This window comes from Anser brachyrhynchus (genome assembly GCF_964034855.1).
Source record: "Anser brachyrhynchus genome assembly, chromosome: 16".
Lineage (NCBI taxonomy): Eukaryota > Metazoa > Chordata > Aves > Anseriformes > Anatidae > Anser > Anser brachyrhynchus.
Genome location: NC_137734.1, coordinates 552,108 through 571,105, shown reverse-complemented (window position 1 = coordinate 571,105; position 18,998 = coordinate 552,108). Strand labels below are relative to the sequence as shown.

At 59.5% G+C, this 18,998-nt stretch overlaps 2 protein-coding genes across 3 annotated transcripts; one reads left to right on the top strand and one right to left on the bottom strand.

Moving 5' to 3' along the window:
- Positions 1-3: 3 nt before the first annotated feature.
- On the bottom strand, positions 4-5,328 carry PLTP (phospholipid transfer protein). The gene is made up of 16 exons (XM_080558617.1): positions 4,284-5,328; positions 3,427-3,545; positions 3,135-3,234; positions 2,940-3,068; positions 2,682-2,837; positions 2,453-2,516; positions 2,221-2,284; positions 2,038-2,129; positions 1,730-1,906; positions 1,523-1,582; positions 1,241-1,405; positions 991-1,058; positions 867-909; positions 602-665; positions 445-521; positions 4-335 (listed from the first exon to the last, which is right to left on the bottom strand). The coding sequence occupies exons 2-16, from the start codon at positions 3,536-3,538 to the stop codon at positions 204-206; spliced, it is 1,503 nt and encodes a 500-aa protein (XP_080414743.1). The 5' UTR covers positions 3,539-3,545; positions 4,284-5,328; the 3' UTR covers positions 4-203.
- Positions 5,329-6,262: 934 nt separating this feature from the next.
- PCIF1 (phosphorylated CTD interacting factor 1) lies at positions 6,263-18,520 on the top strand. Of its 2 annotated transcripts, XM_080558615.1 has the most exons (17): positions 6,263-6,420; positions 6,688-6,796; positions 9,531-9,669; positions 9,867-9,991; positions 10,445-10,582; positions 10,994-11,124; positions 11,359-11,513; positions 11,753-11,900; positions 12,102-12,185; positions 12,965-13,064; positions 13,273-13,435; positions 14,122-14,294; positions 14,794-14,880; positions 15,383-15,567; positions 16,088-16,181; positions 16,397-16,572; positions 17,427-18,520. In XM_080558615.1, exons 3-17 carry the CDS (start codon positions 9,546-9,548, stop codon positions 17,668-17,670), a joined length of 2,127 nt encoding a protein of 708 aa, XP_080414741.1. In that variant the 5' UTR covers positions 6,263-6,420; positions 6,688-6,796; positions 9,531-9,545; the 3' UTR covers positions 17,671-18,520. The 2 variants fall into 2 exon arrangements, with proteins under 2 accessions (XP_080414741.1, XP_080414742.1); XM_080558616.1 differs by lacking the exons at positions 6,263-6,420; positions 6,688-6,796 and adding an exon at positions 6,929-9,385.
- The last annotated feature ends 478 nt before the right edge of the window (positions 18,521-18,998 follow it).

Below are 18,998 nucleotides of genomic sequence, written 5' to 3'. Positions count from 1 at the left end.
GTTGGCGTTGAGTGGTTTATTAGTGTAATGACAAGGGTGCAGCAGGGGTTCCCAGAGCAGCTGTCTCCGCCTTGCTGCCACCCACCAGGGCGCAGAAGCCCTGCGGGATGCTCTAGTGGTGCTGGGGATGCTGCTTCCTACCTACAGCCTACGGGTCCAGCCCGGGATCTGCCCTCTGTCCAGGGTGAAGGAGCGAGTGGGAGCTACAGCTGGCGGGGATCTGCGCTGGGCGCTGCGGGCGGTGAGGTGGGGGCTGCGGGGACGGCGTGGTATTTCTCAATCACTTCCCGCAGCCCCTTCTGGAAGTGGAGATCAGCCCCCACCGTGAGGAATCCCTGCAAAGGGAAAGCGTGTCAGCCCGGGGCTGGCCGTGCCTGCACCCTGCCGGGCACGGTCCCGGTGCCTGCTGCAGGGGCCCGGGCTGTCCCCACCGTGCTCACGCACCGCGTGGTTGGTGACCACCTCCCTGGTGAAGTCCATGCCTTCCGGCAGCGGGATCTGCACCCCTTTTCTCGTTCTCTCTGCGGGGAGGAGATGCAGTAAGCAGAGAGCAGAGTGCCCCTGCCCCGGCCCAGCTGCGTGCAGGCGGGGGGATGCTCACCGTTAATGATGGGCATGATCGTCAGCTGCAGCAGGGTTTTCAGCGGGGCCTGCAGTGAGAACAGCTGGGGGAGAGGAGGGAGGGTGAGCACCCGGGGGGGGGGCAGAGCTGCCCGGCAGGGCGGGCTGTGCCTGGGCTTCCCAAGGGCTGGGCTGGAAGGGGGGGGGCCCGGGCTTCACCCCCTTCCCCCCCGGCTGCTCCCTGCTGCGGCTGGGGGCTGCTCAGGGAGGTTGGACCCCCCCGGGCTGGCACCGGGTCTGCTCACCGCCAGCGATTCCAGCGCTGACTGCTTGGAGTAGATGCGAAACCTGCGGGAGGGAAAGCTGCCGTGAGCCGGGGCAGAGGGGGCTCGTCCCTGCACCCCCGCGGGACCCCAGCGCGGGCCCTACCGCCGCAGGTCCAGCTGCACGCGCAGCGCCTTCCCCTGCAGGAACACCTTGGCGCTCAGCTTCGTTTCCTAGGGACAGAGACCTGTGGGAGCCCTGCTGCGCTGCGGGCAGGCAGCTGGCCAGGCTGGGCGCTGCTCTTGCCCCCCGGGCCCCACTGTCCCTTTGCTTTGGGACAGTGCAGCCTTCCCCCGGGGGGGTGGGGTGCTCCTGCCCTGCGTGCTGGGGGCTGTGCTGGGGGCGCAGCACTCACCATGGCCATGCTGGAGAGCTGCACGGGGGGGCGGCCCGCGGGCACCAGCGAGATGTTGAGGAAGGCAGAGACGGAGACGGAGGTGCCCGAGGGTTTGATCACGCAGCGGGGGGGAGCCGACACCTGAAGCACCAGGCGCAGGGGCGCATCCACCACGGCGGGGCTCTGGGGAGGCAGCGGGTGAGCCAGCCCCGGGCACAGCCAGCCCGGGCACAGCCGTGTCCCCACACGCACCCAGGGCCCCCGGGTGCCTCGCCCGCCCCAGGGGCAAGCTCCTCTCACCAGCATGAAGATGGTCCCAAAGAAGGTGGCTCTCAGCAAAACCTCCAGGTCCTTGGGCACCTGCAGGGAGGAGAAACCTCTGTGGATGAGAGCCGTTACTGCTGCCCCAGCAGAGCTGCTCCCCGGGCAGCACCTCCTGCCTCCCCCTGGCTGCCTCCCTCTCCCCCAGCCCCTGCCCCTGCCCGGCGGGCGACCCGCGCTGCTTACCTTCTCCCCCTCGAGCTCTATGGCCAGCACGCCCGCCTGGAAGTACGCGTGCATGGCTGAGTCAAAGAAGTACTCGGAGAAGGCGACGTAGACCATGCGCTCGGTCTCCTTGATCACCGGCTCCACCGCGTGGTTCTCCAGTTCCTGGCTCTCCCTCGCACGGTAGAAGAACATGCCCTGGGCCGCGAGCAGCAGATGTTTCTGCAGCTGTAGCGCAGCCTGCCCTGCGCCGTGCTGCCCGGTGCGCGCGCTGGCGCGGGGCGGCTCCGAGGGAAGCAGGGGGAGGCAGGGCAGGATGCGGTGTGCACCTTGAAGTCTAGGTCAAGGGTGTCTGGGGAGACAGATGGATCCCGCAGGAGGGAGTAGTCGATCCCAATGTGATCATCCACGTAGTTCCTCACTGCCAGGAAGAGGTGCTGCCGTGACGAAGCCCGCAGGATGCCCTGCGGTCCTGTGCTCAGCTCGGTCCTGTCCCGCAGAACAACGCTCACCTGGCACCGTGTCCAGCAGGGAGTTCAGCAGCACCAGGCTGGCGTGCTCCAGGGACGGGCAGATCTGAAAGGGATGTGGCTGGGGTGAGGGGAATCACGGCAGTGGGGCTACCCCTGCTCTGGCTGGGGACCCGGGGCCCTCCTCCACCTTCCCTGGGGACAGCCCCTCCTGCTGCGGGGCCGGGGGAGGCCCCGCATCGCCTCCATGCCCCGTCCCCGCTCGCAGCCCTACCTGCTGGCTGACGAGGAAGCGCATCCCTGTGACAATGAAGGTGCTCAGGAACTCGTAGACCTTCCTGCAGGACAGAACAGCTCTGCAGCAGCCTCCAGCCCTGTCCCTCCACCCCTTGTGCCTCAAAGGCAGCACAGCCTGGGCGCGCTGGGCTGGCACGGGGCGAGCTGGGCGCGGGCAGAGCCGGCCTGGCAGAGGGACGCGGCTGCCACGGCGGGGTCGGGTGTACCTGAGCGTGCCAGAGAAGCCTGCGTGCATTCTGGCAATGGAGGCATTGCACGAGATGTTGGAGATCTTGAGGCGCCCGACCTCGTCCTTGGCCAGCTGCAGCACCGTGTGGATGTGGACGCCATCGGCAGAAGCATTGATGGACCCAATGTCGTAACTGGAAGCAAGGGGAACAGACGGGAGGAGCACGCAGCTCCGAGCAGCTCCAGGGCAGCAAGGTGCCCGTGGCACCCCGGCGGGCAGGAGCGGGGGAACTCACAAGAACCAGTAGAGCAGCTGGCGGCGGAAGCGCAGGCTGATGGAGGCGTTGTTGATGTTGAAGGCGAGGTGCTGCTGCGGCTGGAAGTGCAGGTCGGAGAAGGGCAGCTGCAGGTCCACCACCTTCACCCTGCCGGGGAGGGGACGGTGAGGCCGAGCCGGGGGTCGCCACGCGGGGGGCGAGGGCGGCACTCACTGGCTGATGTTGTAGTGGAACTGCCCCTCCTTGCCGTGCAGGTCCGACACCGTGATGTTCTCCAGCTCCTGCTCCACGAAGCGCAGCCCCTCCTGCTTCACTGCAACGCAGAACGAGCCCGGGCTGGCCACAGGCAGGCTGCGCCGTGCTCCGCCAGCGTCGCCCACCCGGCCGTGCCTCGGCTCCTCTCCCACTGCCCCCCACGGGGGCGGCGCAGGCTGGGCCCCGCGAGCAGCGCCGCGACCTGCCTCTTACCCAGGCCCCAGGAGCGGGGTCCCGGCCGGCCCCTTACCCAGGTCCAGCCCCTTGGAGGTAATCCGGATCCTGCAGCCGGGCGGGCTAAGCGAGGCCGTGGCCAGGCAGGGCAGCAGCAGCAGGAGGAGGAGGCGGCTGCCAGCAGCCATCTCGCACCTGGAGGCAGAGCGCGGGGGCAGCGCGGGCCGGCCCGGTGGGGCGCCCGTGGGGGGAACCGACCCCCCTGGGTGGGAGGGATGCGGCCGCTGCCCGCCCTGCCCGCGGCGCGGGGGCAGCCCGGACCCTAGGACCACCCCGGGGCTCTGCTGCACCCCGCGCCCCGAAACCCCGACGCCGCCCAGGTCCCCATCTCCTGAGTGCCCATGGGCCAGCAGCCCCCTCCCCAGGGTGCTGCACAGAAGCCCCCGGCAGACCCCGTGGGCCCACGGGCTCACACATCCCCAGGGTGCGCTCCAGCCGGCTCCTGCGGTGCCGGCAGCGTCCCACCCTGCCCAGCTCCCCGAACCGCACGGCGAGGCGCGAGCCCTGCGCGTGGTGCGGCAGCGGGGAGCCCAGCACGGCGCGGGGAAGGGAGCCCTCCCGTGGGGCCTCCCCCGCAGCCACGGGGCAGACCCTGGCCGCCCCCCCACGGAGATGTGCTGCCGCCCACGGCCCCGTGGGTGCCGGGCCGGGCCGGGGGCTGGAGCCTCCCCGTCCAGCAGCAACAGGCAGAGCTGCCTGCAGGACTGCGGGACCGTCCAGGGTTTCCCCACAGCGTTTTTGCCCGGTTCTCTGCAAGGGAGAGGAGGACGGGCCCCCTCCTGCTCGGGGTCCAGAGCCTCCATCCTTCCCCGAGGGCCACGCACGGCCGGGGGGGGCCCGCCGACACAACGCCAGCTCAGTTTGGGTACTTACAGTATGACTTGTCCTCGGCTTCCCTGGTGTGGGGAAGCTGAATCACGTGAAGGGAGGGAGGGAGGGAGGGAGAACACCAGTAGCTCCAGGAGTTTCTTTTGAGCTGGCTGAGGTTCCCCTGCCTTTATATAGCCCACCAGCCGCCACCCCTTGTGGGCCCGCAGCTGGGAGGAGACACAGCGGGACGGGAGGATGCCGGCCCCGCAGCGCAGGTCCCCGGCTGCCTGCCAGCACCGGCAGACAGCGGGCTGCTCGGACACCCCGGCCGCGGGCTGAGCGCCGGGCCCCGCTCCCCACCACGCACAGCGCCCGGCAGCACCCCATAACGTGCCCCCCGTCCCGCACGGGCAGCCACCACCACGTCCCTCAGCATCGCCAGGCGTCCCGGCACCGCTCGGCCCTGCGTGGGGCAAACCTCGCACGTGGGGCCTGGCTGGGGCACTTTGGGGCAGCGCCGCCCCCAGCCCCGCAGGTGCCAGGCTCCCCACCAGCCCCAATGCTGCCCCGCGGGCTCCGCACCGGGCCGCAGGGCGACGCAGGTCCCTCGGCCCCGGGCTGGGGGACGCTGCTCTGAGCCCGTCCGTGACGGGAGCCCCGGCGGGGAAGCTGCAACAGCCGCCAGAGCCTCCAGGGCCGCTCCCAGGACACAGCCTGGGCTCTCCAGGGCTTGCTCCTGGCTGCCTGGGGGGCGCGGAGGGGCCCAGCAATGCCCACGCTCCCCTCCTGACCCAGCGAGCGCCTGTCACTGGGGTGGGGACAGCCGGGAGGGCTGGGACGCAGCAGCACCTCTCGGCCCAAGGGAGGCGAGGCACAAACGCGTTTTGCTGCGAGCCCCGTTTGGTTACAAAGAACGAGGCTTTGAGGAGGCTTTGGGCTTTCTGTTCCCGGAGCCCTGGACAAACCCGCCTGCGTCCCCCCTTTCCCCCTCCTCCAGGCTCCTGCAGAGAGGAGTCAGCCTGAGCCAGCGCTTTGCGGTCGGGGCGATTATCTGCGCCATGCACAGCCGGGCTGCGTGGGGCTCGTGTTCTGCAAGGAGGGAGCCTTGGGAGCCTTGGTGCTTACACAGCACTTATCCCCCCAGAACTGCTTCGCCAGCATTAACTGCTTAAACTGACCCCGGTGCTCCCGGTGCAGAGGGCAGGACTCGTGCGGGGCGCGAGCAGGCCGGGTCACGGCCCACAGGGAGGAAAAGCCCCCGGGGACCCGGGCGGCGGGGGGCGGCCGGGAGCCAAAGGGCACGAAGGGGCCTCGGGGCTGGGAGCTGCCGGGCCCCACGGTGCTTCCACGGGGTGGGGGGGGTGTGGGGGGGCCGCTCCTGGTGCCCGCTCCCGGGCGGGCTGAGCCCCGCGGGGCCCTGCTCAGAGCCCCCGGAGGCCGGAGGGGGCCGCACCCCGTGCGGGGGGGCTCGGAGCGCCTCAGGCTGCGGCCGGGCGGGGGGCGGCGGGCGGGGCCCCCCCGGCTGTGCCCGCACGCGGCCGCTGCCCGCTCGGGGCAGGGCCCAGCACGCCCTGAGGCGGCACCGCCCCCCCCGGCCCCCCTGGGCGCGGGGCTGGCCGCGAACGGCCCGGTCCGTGCTGGGGGCACCGCGGCTGCCCCGGGACTCCCCCACCCGGTGCCTGCGGCTGCCCCGGGGCCGGGCGCGGTCCGGGCGGGGGAAGCGGCGCCGGGGGAGGCCCGGCCGCAGGCAGCCTCGAGGGCCTCGCCCTGCGGCCGCGGGGCCCGCCCGGGGAAGGAGGGGGGGGGGGGGGGGGGGGGGAGGCGGCACCGCCACGCGGCGCCCCCGGGAGCGGCCGGGCTCGGCCCAGCGCAGGGCGGGCGCCGCCGCCCCTCACTAAAGATGGCGCCGGGGCAGGCGGGGCCGCCGCCCGACCGCGCGTGCGCCCCCCCCGCCCGCCAAAGCGCGGGCCGCGCGGCGCGCAGGCGCGGTGCCGTCGGGCCGAGGAGCGGGGGACGCCGCGCGCCTGCGCGGGGCGGCGGCGCCTGCGCGGTGCCGAGGGCGGGGCGGCTCCGCGCCTGCGCAGCGGCGGCCCGCGGTCCCGGCGCAAGATGGCGGCGGCGGGGCGGGCGAGGCGGAGGTGGGGCGGCGGCGGGAAGCGCGGCGGTGCGCGGAGCCTGCAGCCCCCGGCCTCACGCCCAGGTAAGCGGCGCTCCCGCGGGGCCGCGCGGCCGGACGGGGGGCGGCGGGGGGCGGCGGGCGGCGCGGGGCGGGCGAGGCGGGCGGTGCGGGCCCGCGGCCGCCATCTTAGAGCGCGGCCGCTGCCGCCGCCCGGCCCGGCCCGGCCCGGCCCCTCCGCTCCGCTCCGCCCGGCGCGGGGCTCCCGCCGCTGCCGCCGCGCCTGCGCGCCCCGGCGGCCCCTCCCCCGCCCTCCCGTCCCGTCTCCGTAACGGCCCCCTGTCTCCGCAGCGGCCCCCGCGGGCCAGGCGCGGGACGCCCCGCTATGAGGATGCGGCCCCGAGGCGCCAGCGGCCAGCACGGAGCGACGGCCCCGCGTCCCGGCAGGCAGCCCGCCCCCGTAAGTACCGCCCGGCCCCGGCTCCTCCCGCCCGGCCCGCACAGGCGCCGCCGGGTCGGCATCGCCGCCGCTCCGCACCCGCTCGGCCCCCGGCTGCCCGCCGGGCCCGGCCCGTCAGCGCCAAAGGGAGGGCGGCCCCGGGGCTGCAGCGGCGCCTAGTGCCCGGCGGAGGCGGCCCCTCGGTGCCCGGTGCGCTCGCCGCCTCCCCGCGGGGGCTCCGGGTGCCGCTCGGCCCCGGCCCCGGGCAGCCGGGCGCTCGGACGGGAGAAGCGCCGGCGGCAGGCGGCAGCGCCCCGTCCCCAGCCCCGCGACGCAGCCTCGGTGCTGGGCTGAGGGAAGAAGTCGCCGTGTCCCCGCTGGCTGCTGCTGCTCGCCTTTGTCCGCGTCTGCCGTCGTCCGGTGTGACAGCCTGCTTTGCTGAAGCGAATACAAGTAACGGGCCTGTTCGCTGTACAGCTCTGCCTCGTGTCTTCTTCCACCTCGCTGTGGTCTCTGGTCGTGCTGCTGCTCCTAGGCTGTAAGCTCTCTGGGCAGGGACGGTGCTGTGCTGTGTCCGTGAAGCACTGTATGCCTCGCTGCCGGGTATGAGCACAATGCCGTAACCACCACAAAGTGATTGCTCCGGGTCCCTCTCGCTGTCTAAGACACAACAATAGTTACATAAAAGCAGAGCTCCTCCTGTCAGGATTCTGTTACTTGGCTTTAGTCCTTTTCACAGAGCTTAAGGATGCTTGCATTTAATGCTCATCAACGTTGATAAAGTGCTACAGCTTCTTATTACCTTCCCCTCCTCTACTTTATCCGTAAATGGGAGAAGGCAAAAACTACAAGCCCTGTCTGTCAGCTGTTTTGAGCTATCGGTGGTAGAAAACCACTGGCAAGTCACTGCACATGGCGTGTGATCTCCAGTCTAGGAAGATCTTGATACCCGGTACTGTCTGTAACTTCTTAAAATACGTGCTTGGCTCGCTCCGGGAGGTCCGGCCCCATCAGTACCGATCCGTTGTAATGTGTTGTCTGTGTGATGTGCGAGACACATTGACAGCTGCGTGTGTAAATAGGTTTTAAGGAGGGCTAAACACAGCTTTGAAAAGTTTGTGACACGTGAAACACACAACGAGGCTCACGACGTGCAGCCCTGGGACCCTCGGGCTCTGGGGAAGTGTCGTGCACCCAGTGCCTGTGACGTGGGTCTGAGCCTTGTCTCGAGGTGGCTGGGCTAACTGCTGCCTGTGTGGCAGCCAGCTGAAGTGTGCCTGCAGGGGTCACGGCGGGGCTGGAGTTCAGGAGGAAGTGTCAGTAAACAAATGTTGTGCAACACCCATAAGTGAGGTGATTAAACGTACGGGGTTGCGTTGGCACGGTCTGTGTAGCAGATGCTTTCGCCTGTGGACTTGGACGTGGCTATCTCCGTAGTTCTGAGCGGAGGCTGCCACTCCAGGTTTCTGCGGTACCCTGCACCTTTCCTTGCTTACCCGTGAGGGAAGGACGGAAACATCTTCCAAGACGTTGGAAGGATCAAGTGTTCCTCAGCCCTGCCGTGCGTCACGCTGATCTCGCTGTCAGTGCTATAGACAACCTACCAGGTCCCTGCTAATTCCTGATCGTTGTCAGCTCCTAACATTCTGCACTTCTGAAATGGCTAGTGGAGTTTTTTTGGATGGGATGGGGAGTAAGGATGAATAAATTCAAAATAATTCAGTGCACGAACCAAACCAGAAGTTTTACTTAAGAGGTGAAACACAAGGAAGCCTCCTGCTGGTGCTGTTATTCAGACCCGTTAAAAACACACTGAGTACAAGACTGTGCTCCTGCAGCCCTGACTGACGTGCAGGTGGCCTCCAAAGGCCAGAATAGAGTCGAGTAACAGAAGGTAGCCAGTAGTTATTTAAAACGCCTTGTTTCCCCCGTTTGTTGCCAGTGCATTTAGGGTTGCCAGAGAGGAGCGATCTGTGGTGATTGACTCAACAGTGCTGATTCAGAAACTTCCCTGGGGGAAGAGGGGTGAATAAGAGAGGAGAAACCTGGCTGTTCTTCTACAGCTGGGAATGCTAAATGATGATTAAGAGAAGCTTTACCGTTTCAACAGACTTTATTTTGTATAGCTGTTGTTATGCAAATGAGAAAATACCAAAGGCTAAAATAGCCTGGCTGAGGTCTGACAGTTAGTCTGGGTCTGGAAGGTACGGAGGAGAACAACTCAGGAGCTCCTCACTCCTAGCCTGTGGTTCAGTGAGCCACCACAGTTGTTATTAGTGAAGCACTGGGGTTGTTTTATATAGCAGAAGGATTTTAACGAATGCCTTTAGTTTAAATTACGTGCAGTTATGTGTGTGTAAATACTGATTTTAACTATCCAAGGATAACGGGGCAGGTATGGATAGCATTGCCGGCATGTTAGAGGGTGGTAGATGTTCACAGAAGAGTCTATTTTATTTCTTAAGCGTTCAGTCCTGCTGAATGAAATGACATGCTGCACGTCTAGGAGAGATCTAGCTGGAAGAGGAGAATTTTCAGTGCTGTCCGTAAGAGCTTCCTTAGCGTTCAAAGCTCAGCATTCCTTACAGCGAGCTGTACCTCGTGGAGCAGGTATTTCTCAGGACTTAACTGTTGTTTGTACTGGTTCGAGTCATGTTTTATTGCGAGAATGAACTTAAGCTGTTACAGCTGAGTGGGCCAAGTGAATCTGGGATCCTTCCTGCTGTAACACGGACTTCTTGTGTATTTGTTCTAGTGTGGTTGCTGAGAAATGGCCAATGAGAATCACGGAAGCCCTGCGGAGGAAGCATCTCTAATGAGTCACTCACCTGGCACTTCCAACCAGAACCAGCCCAGCTCCCCCAAACCGATGCGACTGGTGCAGGACCTCCCAGGTACTGGTTGTGCTCCTGACAAGGCCAGGCATGGAGTTCTGAAGGGCCTGGGTAGCAGGGGAGGGAAGGTGGAACGGGGCTGCCAAGAGAGTTGGGAGCGCTGCGTGTTTCAGAGCGTGCTGTGATAGTAATGGGGACGTGAGGAGTAGGGCTGCTCTTCAGCACTGGTCTTGTCCTGACTCCTCCTGTCCTCTCAGATGAGCTGGTGCAGGCTGGCTGGGAGAAGTGCTGGAGCAAACGGGAGAATCGCCCTTACTACTTCAACCGCTTCACCAACCAGTCTCTGTGGGAAATGCCTGTTCTGGGACAGCATGATGTCATTGTAAGTAACCACTTACCTCAAGAGGTTGTGCCAATACTGCGGTATTCTGCTGGGATTTGAGATTACCTGTGTGGGAGGGCCCTCTTTACCTTCAGAGCTCTTCTCCAAGTCCAGCGTCTGGCTTGGTTCTGACAAAACATTCCTCATTCAGGTGCCTGCTCTGATAGTGCTGTTGCAGGCGTAGTACACTGCTCAGAGAATACTCAACCTGGGAGACTTGCGTAGAATTTTTCTCATCTAAGTCTTGAACTAAAAACCAAACCAAATAAACCATACAGACACAAGTGTAGAAGAGAATTTTTCAGCTTTCTGCAGGTGTATTAGTATCCTTATTTCTGTCCACTTGGGAGCTGGTGGCAGTGGCAAGGGAAGTTAAGAAGTTTTATTGCCTTTGGTACTCTGCGGTGGCAGCTGGTGAACTAATAAGTACTGTTGTTGTTTGCACACTCTTAGTCAGACCCTCTGGGATTGAATGCGGCTCCTATGCCACTGGAAGGTGGAATGGTAGAGACCTCCGTGGACAGCAGGCAAAGGAAGAGGAGATTCTCTGAGGAGGTTCCCCCGAGTGGCAACAGTATGAAAAAGTCCAAGGTGGGTCTGGTGTTGTGAGATGAATGCTTAAGGATGTCGTTCAAACTGAAACCTAGAGGGTCTGGAACTTGCAGCTGTTTTTCTGAACTGCGCAAGATCAGGCCACTGTAGTATAACCCAACCTGTAACAGTTCACGCTCCAGAATTACAGAATTACAAAAGTGGAAGCAGACTCAGGTCCGGCTCATTTGCCATTTCTCTTACAGCCTGAGATGGAGTGTGGGAGTTGAGAGATACCATGTTTCTCAGTCATAACCTGTTAGCTTGTATGTCCGTATTAACTTATGCTAAGTGCAGGCAGAACATGCTCTAGCAATCCACTGGGTATCCTGAGATGTGTCGTTAGGTATGCTGGGATGCTTCCCTTTTACCTTTCTCTGTGGGGCAGTAATTCATCTTCTGCGTGCCCAGGTGGATGTTCCGGGGAACCCAGCCGCTCAGCCAGTCCCCATCTCTCCCAGTATTCCAGGAACCTCTGTTTTGAAGGCATGGTGCGTTTCACCTGAAGATAAACAGCAGGCGGCTCTTCTACGACCAACTGAGTGAGTTATATCCATTTGTCTTCTGTTCTTGGTAGTAGGTTAGAGGTGGCTGATTTTCTAAATGCCTTTGAAGAAGAACCTGAGGGACGTGACATTCTCCCGTGTCTTTGCAAGGAATCTTGATAGTTTGATTTCCTGGTTGGTAAAACTGCCCCAGGAAGCATCTTTAGAAGTAATATTTGATAATTAGCCAGTGATCTGACCATCAGGTTGACGTTTTTTTTCCTGCCATAGAGTATACTGGGACCTGGATATTCAGACAAATGCAGTGATTAAGCAGAGGGCACCATCTGAAGTGCTCTCTCCACACCCCGAGGTGGAGCTGCTTCGATCCCAGCTCATTCTCAAGCTGCGGCAACACTATCGTGAGCTCTGCCAGCAGCGAGAAGGTAAGTTCCTGTTGCGCTCCCCTTCTTTGTCTTCACAATCCTGCAGTACCTTGGTGTTCTTCCGTCTGGTTCACATCTGTCTCTTTCCTGTGGTTTCCTCTTTTTGCGATGGTTTTATTCTCTTTGACATTGTTTTAAGGTTGTAAACTTATTAAGCTGACCTCCAGTGTTGATTCTTGTCAGAGCTTCTGGGCATCTCTTTATCGTATTGATTTGACCCTTTTTCTGTGCTTCTCCAGGGATTGACCCCCCAAGGGAGTCTTTTAACCGCTGGATGTTGGAGAGGAAGGTGGTTGATAAAGGCACAGACCCTCTTTTACCGAGTGACTGCGAGCCAGTAGTGTCTCCTTCCATGTTCAGAGAAATCATGAATGACATTCCCATCAGGTACTGTTGAAAGACAGGACAACTTTCTGGGTTGTTCTTTTCTTGGGCTAGTCCAGTGATTTACCTGCTGCGGTTTTCTGCTTTCATATTTCACTTCCACTGATGAAGTGGTTAAGGTGCCGTTTATATAAAGTTTGGGAACTGGATCTGGCCTTCATGGCAGCTGTGAAACTGATGCGTGTGAATTTATGCTTGCCTCAGGCTATCCAGAATCAAGTTCCGGGAAGAAGCCAAGAGACTGCTCTTCAAGTATGCTGAGGCTGCAAAACGGCTTATTGAATCCAGGTGGGGGTTCCTCTTGCAGCGCTGTCACTTTCAGAGATGAGAAAAAGTTTATAGGAACTTGTAGGAGGAGCTACAGCGTCCCGCCTTATTCTGGATAGGTCGTTATCTTACAGGGGAAAAGCAAGGTTAAGAACACATGGAAGAAAAACGGTAGTGCTGGAGCCATCTTTTGCTAGTGATGTTATCGTGAAATCAGACGTTGGGAAGCTGTGAATGTTTGCAGAGATGAGCAAGAATCTGTGTAACACTAAATATGGAATGCCTTCTGTCATTTATTCCTGAGATAATACAAGAGTACTTGGGCCTTACTGATAGTAAAGAGAAACAAACTTAGCCTGCTATTTTATTACACCACGTATAATTTTTCTGAAGAGTCCTGCCACAGGACAGAATTGAGGAAGATAGCCTAGTGGGGAAAAACCAAAGCTTGTTAACAGGGTAGTTTTATTGAAGTCGCAAGCTCTTAACAGTGGCTGCATTTGGAAATGAGAGGCAGGATGAAAATGGGCCATTTCTCTCGTAGATAAATCCGTTATCTGCCTTTCCCGTCACAGAGAGGACAGCAGACAGCTAGCTGCACTGTGTCCTGGCAGGAGCGTGGCAGTCCGTAGTCAGATGTCTGGAAGAACTTTCTGTGGGAGGCCTGGAGGGGAGTGAGGAGCTAGGGCCCTGAGGACGTGTCAGCAGCTGTGTTCCCCCGCTGATGAAACACTGTTGTGGTAGCGTGGATATATTGCCACGCACCTCTGGGTTAAATTTCACTTGTCTGTTTTGTGCAGGAGTGCATCACCAGACAGCAGGAAAGTGGTGAAATGGAATGTGGAGGACACCTTCAGCTGGCTGCGACGGGACCATTCTGCTTCCAAGGAGGATTACATGGTCAGTGTCCCTCCTGTGCAGCTGCGCGCAGCGAGCCTAGGGACAGATGGGGCGTTCAGGGCCAGACAAAGGTGCTTGAGAAGGCTGCGATTGCTTTCCTCTGATTTGTGAAGTGGAAGTGGCAAAGGCATGGAGATCTGCATACCTCCGGAGAGTGAGGTGGTGCGTGAGGTGGTGCGTTGTGCAAGGGACTCTTCTGATTATGCAGGACCGACTGGAGCACTTACGCAAGCAGTGTGGGCCCCATGTGTCTGCTGCAGCAAAGGACTCTGTTGAAGGCATCTGCAGTAAGATTTACTACATATCCCTTGAATACGTCAAGCGCATCCGGGAGAAGCATCTTGCCATCCTCAAAGAGAACAATATATCTGGTACACAGTAAACCTTTTTCTTACTCCTTGGTCCTTGCTTCCTTCATCACTACCATTCTTTAACCCTCCCTTTTGCCTTTGAGTCTTAGCTCTCCTCAGACATGCTCCCTCCAGATCCCAGTGTCTGCCTTTTGCTGCTTGTTCTTGCTGCCTGTCTTCCCACCTGATTGTGATTCCTTCTAGCTGAACTTTCCTGTGAGCTCTTTTTTTCTCTGCCAAAGCTAAGGCTAAGTTGCTGTCCAAAATAGTTAACCACAAGGTGGCAGAAAGGCTCCTTTGCCTCCTGCACTTGACAGCCTGGGAATGTTTACTGGTTTTTAGAATGAGTTTGGGGCAAACCGAAATAACAATAACGACAAGGAAACTGTTTTACTCATCCAGAACGTGCCTTACGATGCTGGTATGGTTGTGTACAGTCTGCAGGTCTCCTGTGTTACAGGTGGAGAAATACTGTGAAATGGATCCTCTGTGCTCCGGCAGCGTGTGATAGGATTAATTTTGGGAATCAGCTCTGATCTTAGGTGGCTGCCTGCATGATGTGTGTGAAGGGCCACCACTGTGTTCTGGGGGGGACCACTCTGCTCTTTTAGCTTTACTTCTGTCACTGCGTGTTTTGAGGTGGAAGGAAGATCTGTTCCGGATGTCCTTGGATTCTAATGGACTGCCTTGATCTTTATTCTCTGTAGCTGAGATAGAAGCTCCTGAAGTCCAGGACAGGCTTGTGTACTGTTACCCAGTGCGACTGGCCATCCCCTCCCCACCACTCCCCAGTGTGGAAATGCACATGGAAAACAATGTGGCATGTGTGCGGTACAAGGGGGAAATGGTGAAAGTGAGCCGCAACTACTTCAGCAAGCTGGTAAGGGCTGGCTGCAGGCCTGTGCGACTGTCGTTGCAAGTTGCTCTTTGCCGAGAGCTTCCGTTTCTCCTTTTCCTCTGAGCGGAGGGACTGTGCGGCAGGACAGAGTGCTGACCTGGTGGGGGCTGCCTGATACTGCCCTGGTAGTAGCAGACATGAGCACAGCTTCCTTCTGCTTAGTCAGGGTCAGCCTTCTGCTGGGAGTACTTAAAAGGCGTTGCGTGTGTGCTTTGGGTTCATGCTGTGTTGCAAGAATGGTTCTCACAACAAGGCTGCCCGTGCTGAGAGACACTTGCTGATGTGTTGCATTCATGCATGCTAGTAAATAGCTTGCGGTTCGTTCCCATGGTAAAAGCAGATGTGCTGAAAAACCTTCGTGCAGAGCCCCACCTGCTCCTTTGTACATCGCTGTCCCCCCTCGTGCCGTGACGTGTTCGTGTGCTGGCTGTCCTACCTTTGCGGTGCTGTTGGTTTTTAACGGCTGGGCTTTCTCTTCCAGTGGCTTCTCTATCGGTACAGTTGCATTGATGACTCTGGCTTTGAAAAGTTTCTGCCCAGGGTTTGGTGCCTTCTCCGTCGATACCAGGTACTGTCTCATCACAGTTGTGCGTCAAAAAGCCCTAGTAATAGTGGGGACTTGCTGTCGTTATTCTGGGAGGTCCACGACTCTGGGAGCCGGGTACAAAACAAGGCTTACGTGGGGGCTGTTGTCTGTTCCCGTTGTTGTGAGGTAGGAGTGTAGTCTGGGGAGCAGTTGTGATCTTGAGGGAAGACCTTGGTGGGGATGAAGATAAATTGTTACAAAAACCTTCAGTAGTTCATGGCATTGCCGTGAGGACTAACTGAAGGTTCGTGGGGAGTCTGTGTAAAAACTGACACTTGCTTTGTGGGGCCTGAGTTAGAGAAAGTATCTAAAGAGCATTCTTGGGTACATGCAGGGGACCTGCACGAATTTGAGAAAGGATGAGGAGGCCCTGCATACCTAGAGGAGTGGGTGCATGGACATGTGGCCCTTGGTCTGTGTTCAGTGAAGGGAACAGAAGGAACAGCAAGTGCAGGCACTTCTCACCGGGATTTGCTCTCCTCAGATGATGTTTGGTGTGGGCCTGTATGAAGGAACTGGCCTGCAGGGGGCACTGCCCGTGCACGTCTTTGAAGCCCTCCACAAGCTCTTTGGAGTGAGTTTTGAATGCTTTGCCTCGCCTCTGAATTGCTATTTTAAACAGTACTGTTCGGCCTTCTTGGATACAGACGGGTATTTTGGATCCAGGGGGTGAGTCTTATGTTACAGTGCCCTTTGCCATGTGTCTGTGTGGGTGCGTGCGTGTGTGCGGTGCGAGGGTTCCGGACAGGCTGACGGCTCCGGGAGCTCGTGGCAGTAGCTGGTTGTGTGGTGCCTGCGCAGAAGGATGTGTGCTTTGGGCCTGCGGAAAGGCAACGAGTGGACCTGGATTGCCCGTGGGGCAACCAGGAGTGTGCCGCTGGTCTGGTTAGAGGTGTCTGGTCCCGACATGGTGCGCTTTGTGAGTCTGGCAGCGCTTGCCCTTGTTCTGGTGAAAGGGAGAACTGAGCCCTGAAGCAGTCAGCTTGGATCCGCAGTCAGCCCTCAGCGACTGCAGATGGGCTACGTCCCCGGTGACGGTTCTGTTATTCAGAAGTGGCAGGCCTCATGCTGCTGGGAATTCAGGCCTTCTGAGAGCATGAGTGTCGTTTCTGAGGAAATGGCTGCTTTTGAAGGTATGAAAATTAGAATTCTAGCCTCTCTGACAGGGATCTTCGCCTTTTTCCTCTAGCCCGTGCCTGGATTTCTTCCCTATAAGTGGGTCTTTTGAGGCAAATCCTCCATTCTGCGAGGAGCTGATGGATGCCATGGTCTCTCACTTTGAGGTATGTTCACTCACCCGTGTTGTTATTCTGAATGGAGCTGTGCAGTGCTCTGCTCCCCACTGCTCCTGTACCCTCATAACGGGGCTGTTACTCAGAAGGCAAAGGGTTGTGACTGCTGCTGTACTGCTCTGGAAGCAGAAATGTTTCTTTCTTGTAGAAGTCATTAGGCATGTCTTTGCTTAACTGGGGCTAAGATTGTTTTCTTGTTGGACTAGAAATTGCTGGAGAGCTCCAGTGAGCCCCTCTCCTTCATTGTCTTCATCCCTGAGTGGAGGGACCCTCCTACACCAGCCCTGACCCGCATGGAGCAGAGCAAGTTCAAGCGGCACCAGCTCATCCTGTCAGCCTTCGATCACGAATACCGCAGCGGGTCTCAGCACGTCTGCAAAAAGTAGGCTTTTCTCTGGGGTCCTTCTGGGAATGCGTTTCTGATGAGCAGCCTCTTAGGAGAGCCGTGTGACAGGAACATCCTATCCCAAGTGGAAATCAATGGAAAGTAGGGAAAAGGCAAGGAAAAATGCAATGCGTAATCATCCTGGATTTTAAAGAGAGGTGTTGTGGAATTCAGAGTGTTGTGGATTTTCACACTCATTTGATGACTGCTGAGGTGTTTCACTAACTAAAAAACTTGTGAGTGAGGTATTCCTTTGGTACAAGTCCAGTCTGAACGGTTCATCCCCTGCGGTGCTGTGGTGATCACCTGTGTCCCTCTACCAACTCCCCACTCCGGTGAGCCGCAGCCGAGTAGGATTTCCTGGGCTACCAAACGCCGTAGTGCCTCGGTAGTTCAGCATCGCTCCGAAGGAAGCAGAAGGAGCAGTCAGGATCTTGGTCCTCAGTGGGGCAAGCCGGCCCTTGGTCTGCTGCTTAAGCAACAAGTTCAAGACACAGCTTGTTTAAGCAACGAGTACTTAAATGCTAAGTTTTCTGTGTCTGGTTAGGATTGCTGAGAGGTTCATTATCTCACTGAGTGTTTCAGGGACAGCAGTGTCCTGGTGCACATGCGGGCCAGGGAGCTGCTTGGCTCAGTGCCTCTCCTCTGAAACTTGGTGAGCCTCTGCCTTCACTGCAGTCTGCTTCCTCTTTGTCTCATAACAGTGAAGGACAGGGAGGAAAAGTTGTCCTAAAAACTACACAGAGGAAGAGGAGAGGCAGGTGCTAGGAAGAGTGTTCCCCTGTAGTTGTGTGACTTCTTGGCAGGTGGGCCAGCGAGAGATGCTGAGCGCCTGTTGTCTTTTCTCACAGAGAGGAGATGTACTACAAGGCCGTGCACAACACCGCCGTCCTCTTCCTGCAGAACAGCGCGGGCTTTGCCAAGTGGGAGCCCACGCCGGAACGGCTGCAGGAGCTCGTTGCGGCCTACAAGCATTCGGGCCGGACCCTCAGCTCCTCGTCCTCATCCTCCTCGTCCTCCTCGTCCTCCTCCGCAGACAAGGAGCGGGAGCTGGGCCGCGAGCAAAGCAGCAGCCGGGAGACTAATGCCAACTGAGGTGCAGAGGTGAGAGGCAGCAGGGAGGCGCCGGCGGCCCCGAGGAGGCTCGCCAGGGCAGGCGGAGAGACTGCTGGCTGCGCAGCACCGGCCCGGGGGACTCTTGCCCAGCAGCTCCACGGCACCCGCCTTCCCCTGCGAACTGCACGCTGCCCGCGCCCGGCAGCGCCGCGGAGCGCCCGGCCCCCGGCCGGGAGAGGAGCTGGGCTGCAGCCACGCCGCAGGGCGAGGGAGCCACGCGTGGGCGGCAGGAGGAGCGGGCGGCCCCTTCGCCGCCCGAGCACGGACGAAGGGGCAGCCGGAGCTGGGACGCGCGCACGGGCGGAAGGACGGACGACGGGCGGCCGGAGGGACGGCCGTGGCGAGCGCTCGGCGCGTGGCGCCGCGCCTGGAGGGGCCCCGGCAGCCGGCCGCAGCCCGGCGCGGGCAGGAGGAGCGCGGGCAGAGCGCGGGGGCTCCCGCGGCCGGACTGGCACCAGCACAGCTCCGTGTCCATAGTGTAAATAGTTCTGTCCGTGGCGCCCGTGCTCCTCGCAGGGCTGCTCCCATCGCACCCGCGTTTCTTTTCCACATGTGTGAGTCCCGTGTTCGCCGACGCTGTGTTCCCGTATAGGAGAGGAGCGGAGGAGAGGAGTTCTTTGGTGTGTAAAGACGTCTTTGCAGCTGTTTTGTAGTCGTTGTGGTTTTTATGCGGAGCCTCCGGGCTGTATTTAACCTCCTTGGGTTTTGTTTTGTAAGGATTAATTTAACACCGCTAACCATTTTATTACTTTTATCAAGAAGAGCAAAGTCTATTTTTGATTTCCGTTTCCTAGTTCTTAGGAACATTAAAAACCAGCATACAGCTCTGCCCCGTGTCAGTGACTTTCCTCGTGTGTCAGTGACTTTCCTCGTCTGTCAGCCGTGGGTCTGTGGTCAGCCCCTGCCCTTGCCTCAGTCTCGCTCTGGTTGAACAATAGAAAAATGTTTTGGGTTCTTCTTTTTATTTCGGAACTCGTACTTTGAATCTCTCTGCCAAATTGATACAATTACAGTACACTAGAAAAATACTGACTTCTCTGGCAGACGTGTAACATTTTGCCCAGAACATTAAGTGTTAGGAGGTACATTGACTAACAAGACAAATGTGCTGGTCATGAAAATATGGGTGGCTTTGCCCAAATATTAAAAGACAACAAATGCCACAATGAGGGAAGGGCTGTGGTGGGTGTTGTGGTGGCACAGAAAATCCGTAACGGAGATCAGCTCCAGATCACACACAGCGGAAGGGAGGCAGGTTTTCATGGACTTGAAAGAACTGAGGTGCCATCCTCTCGTATCTTTGTATA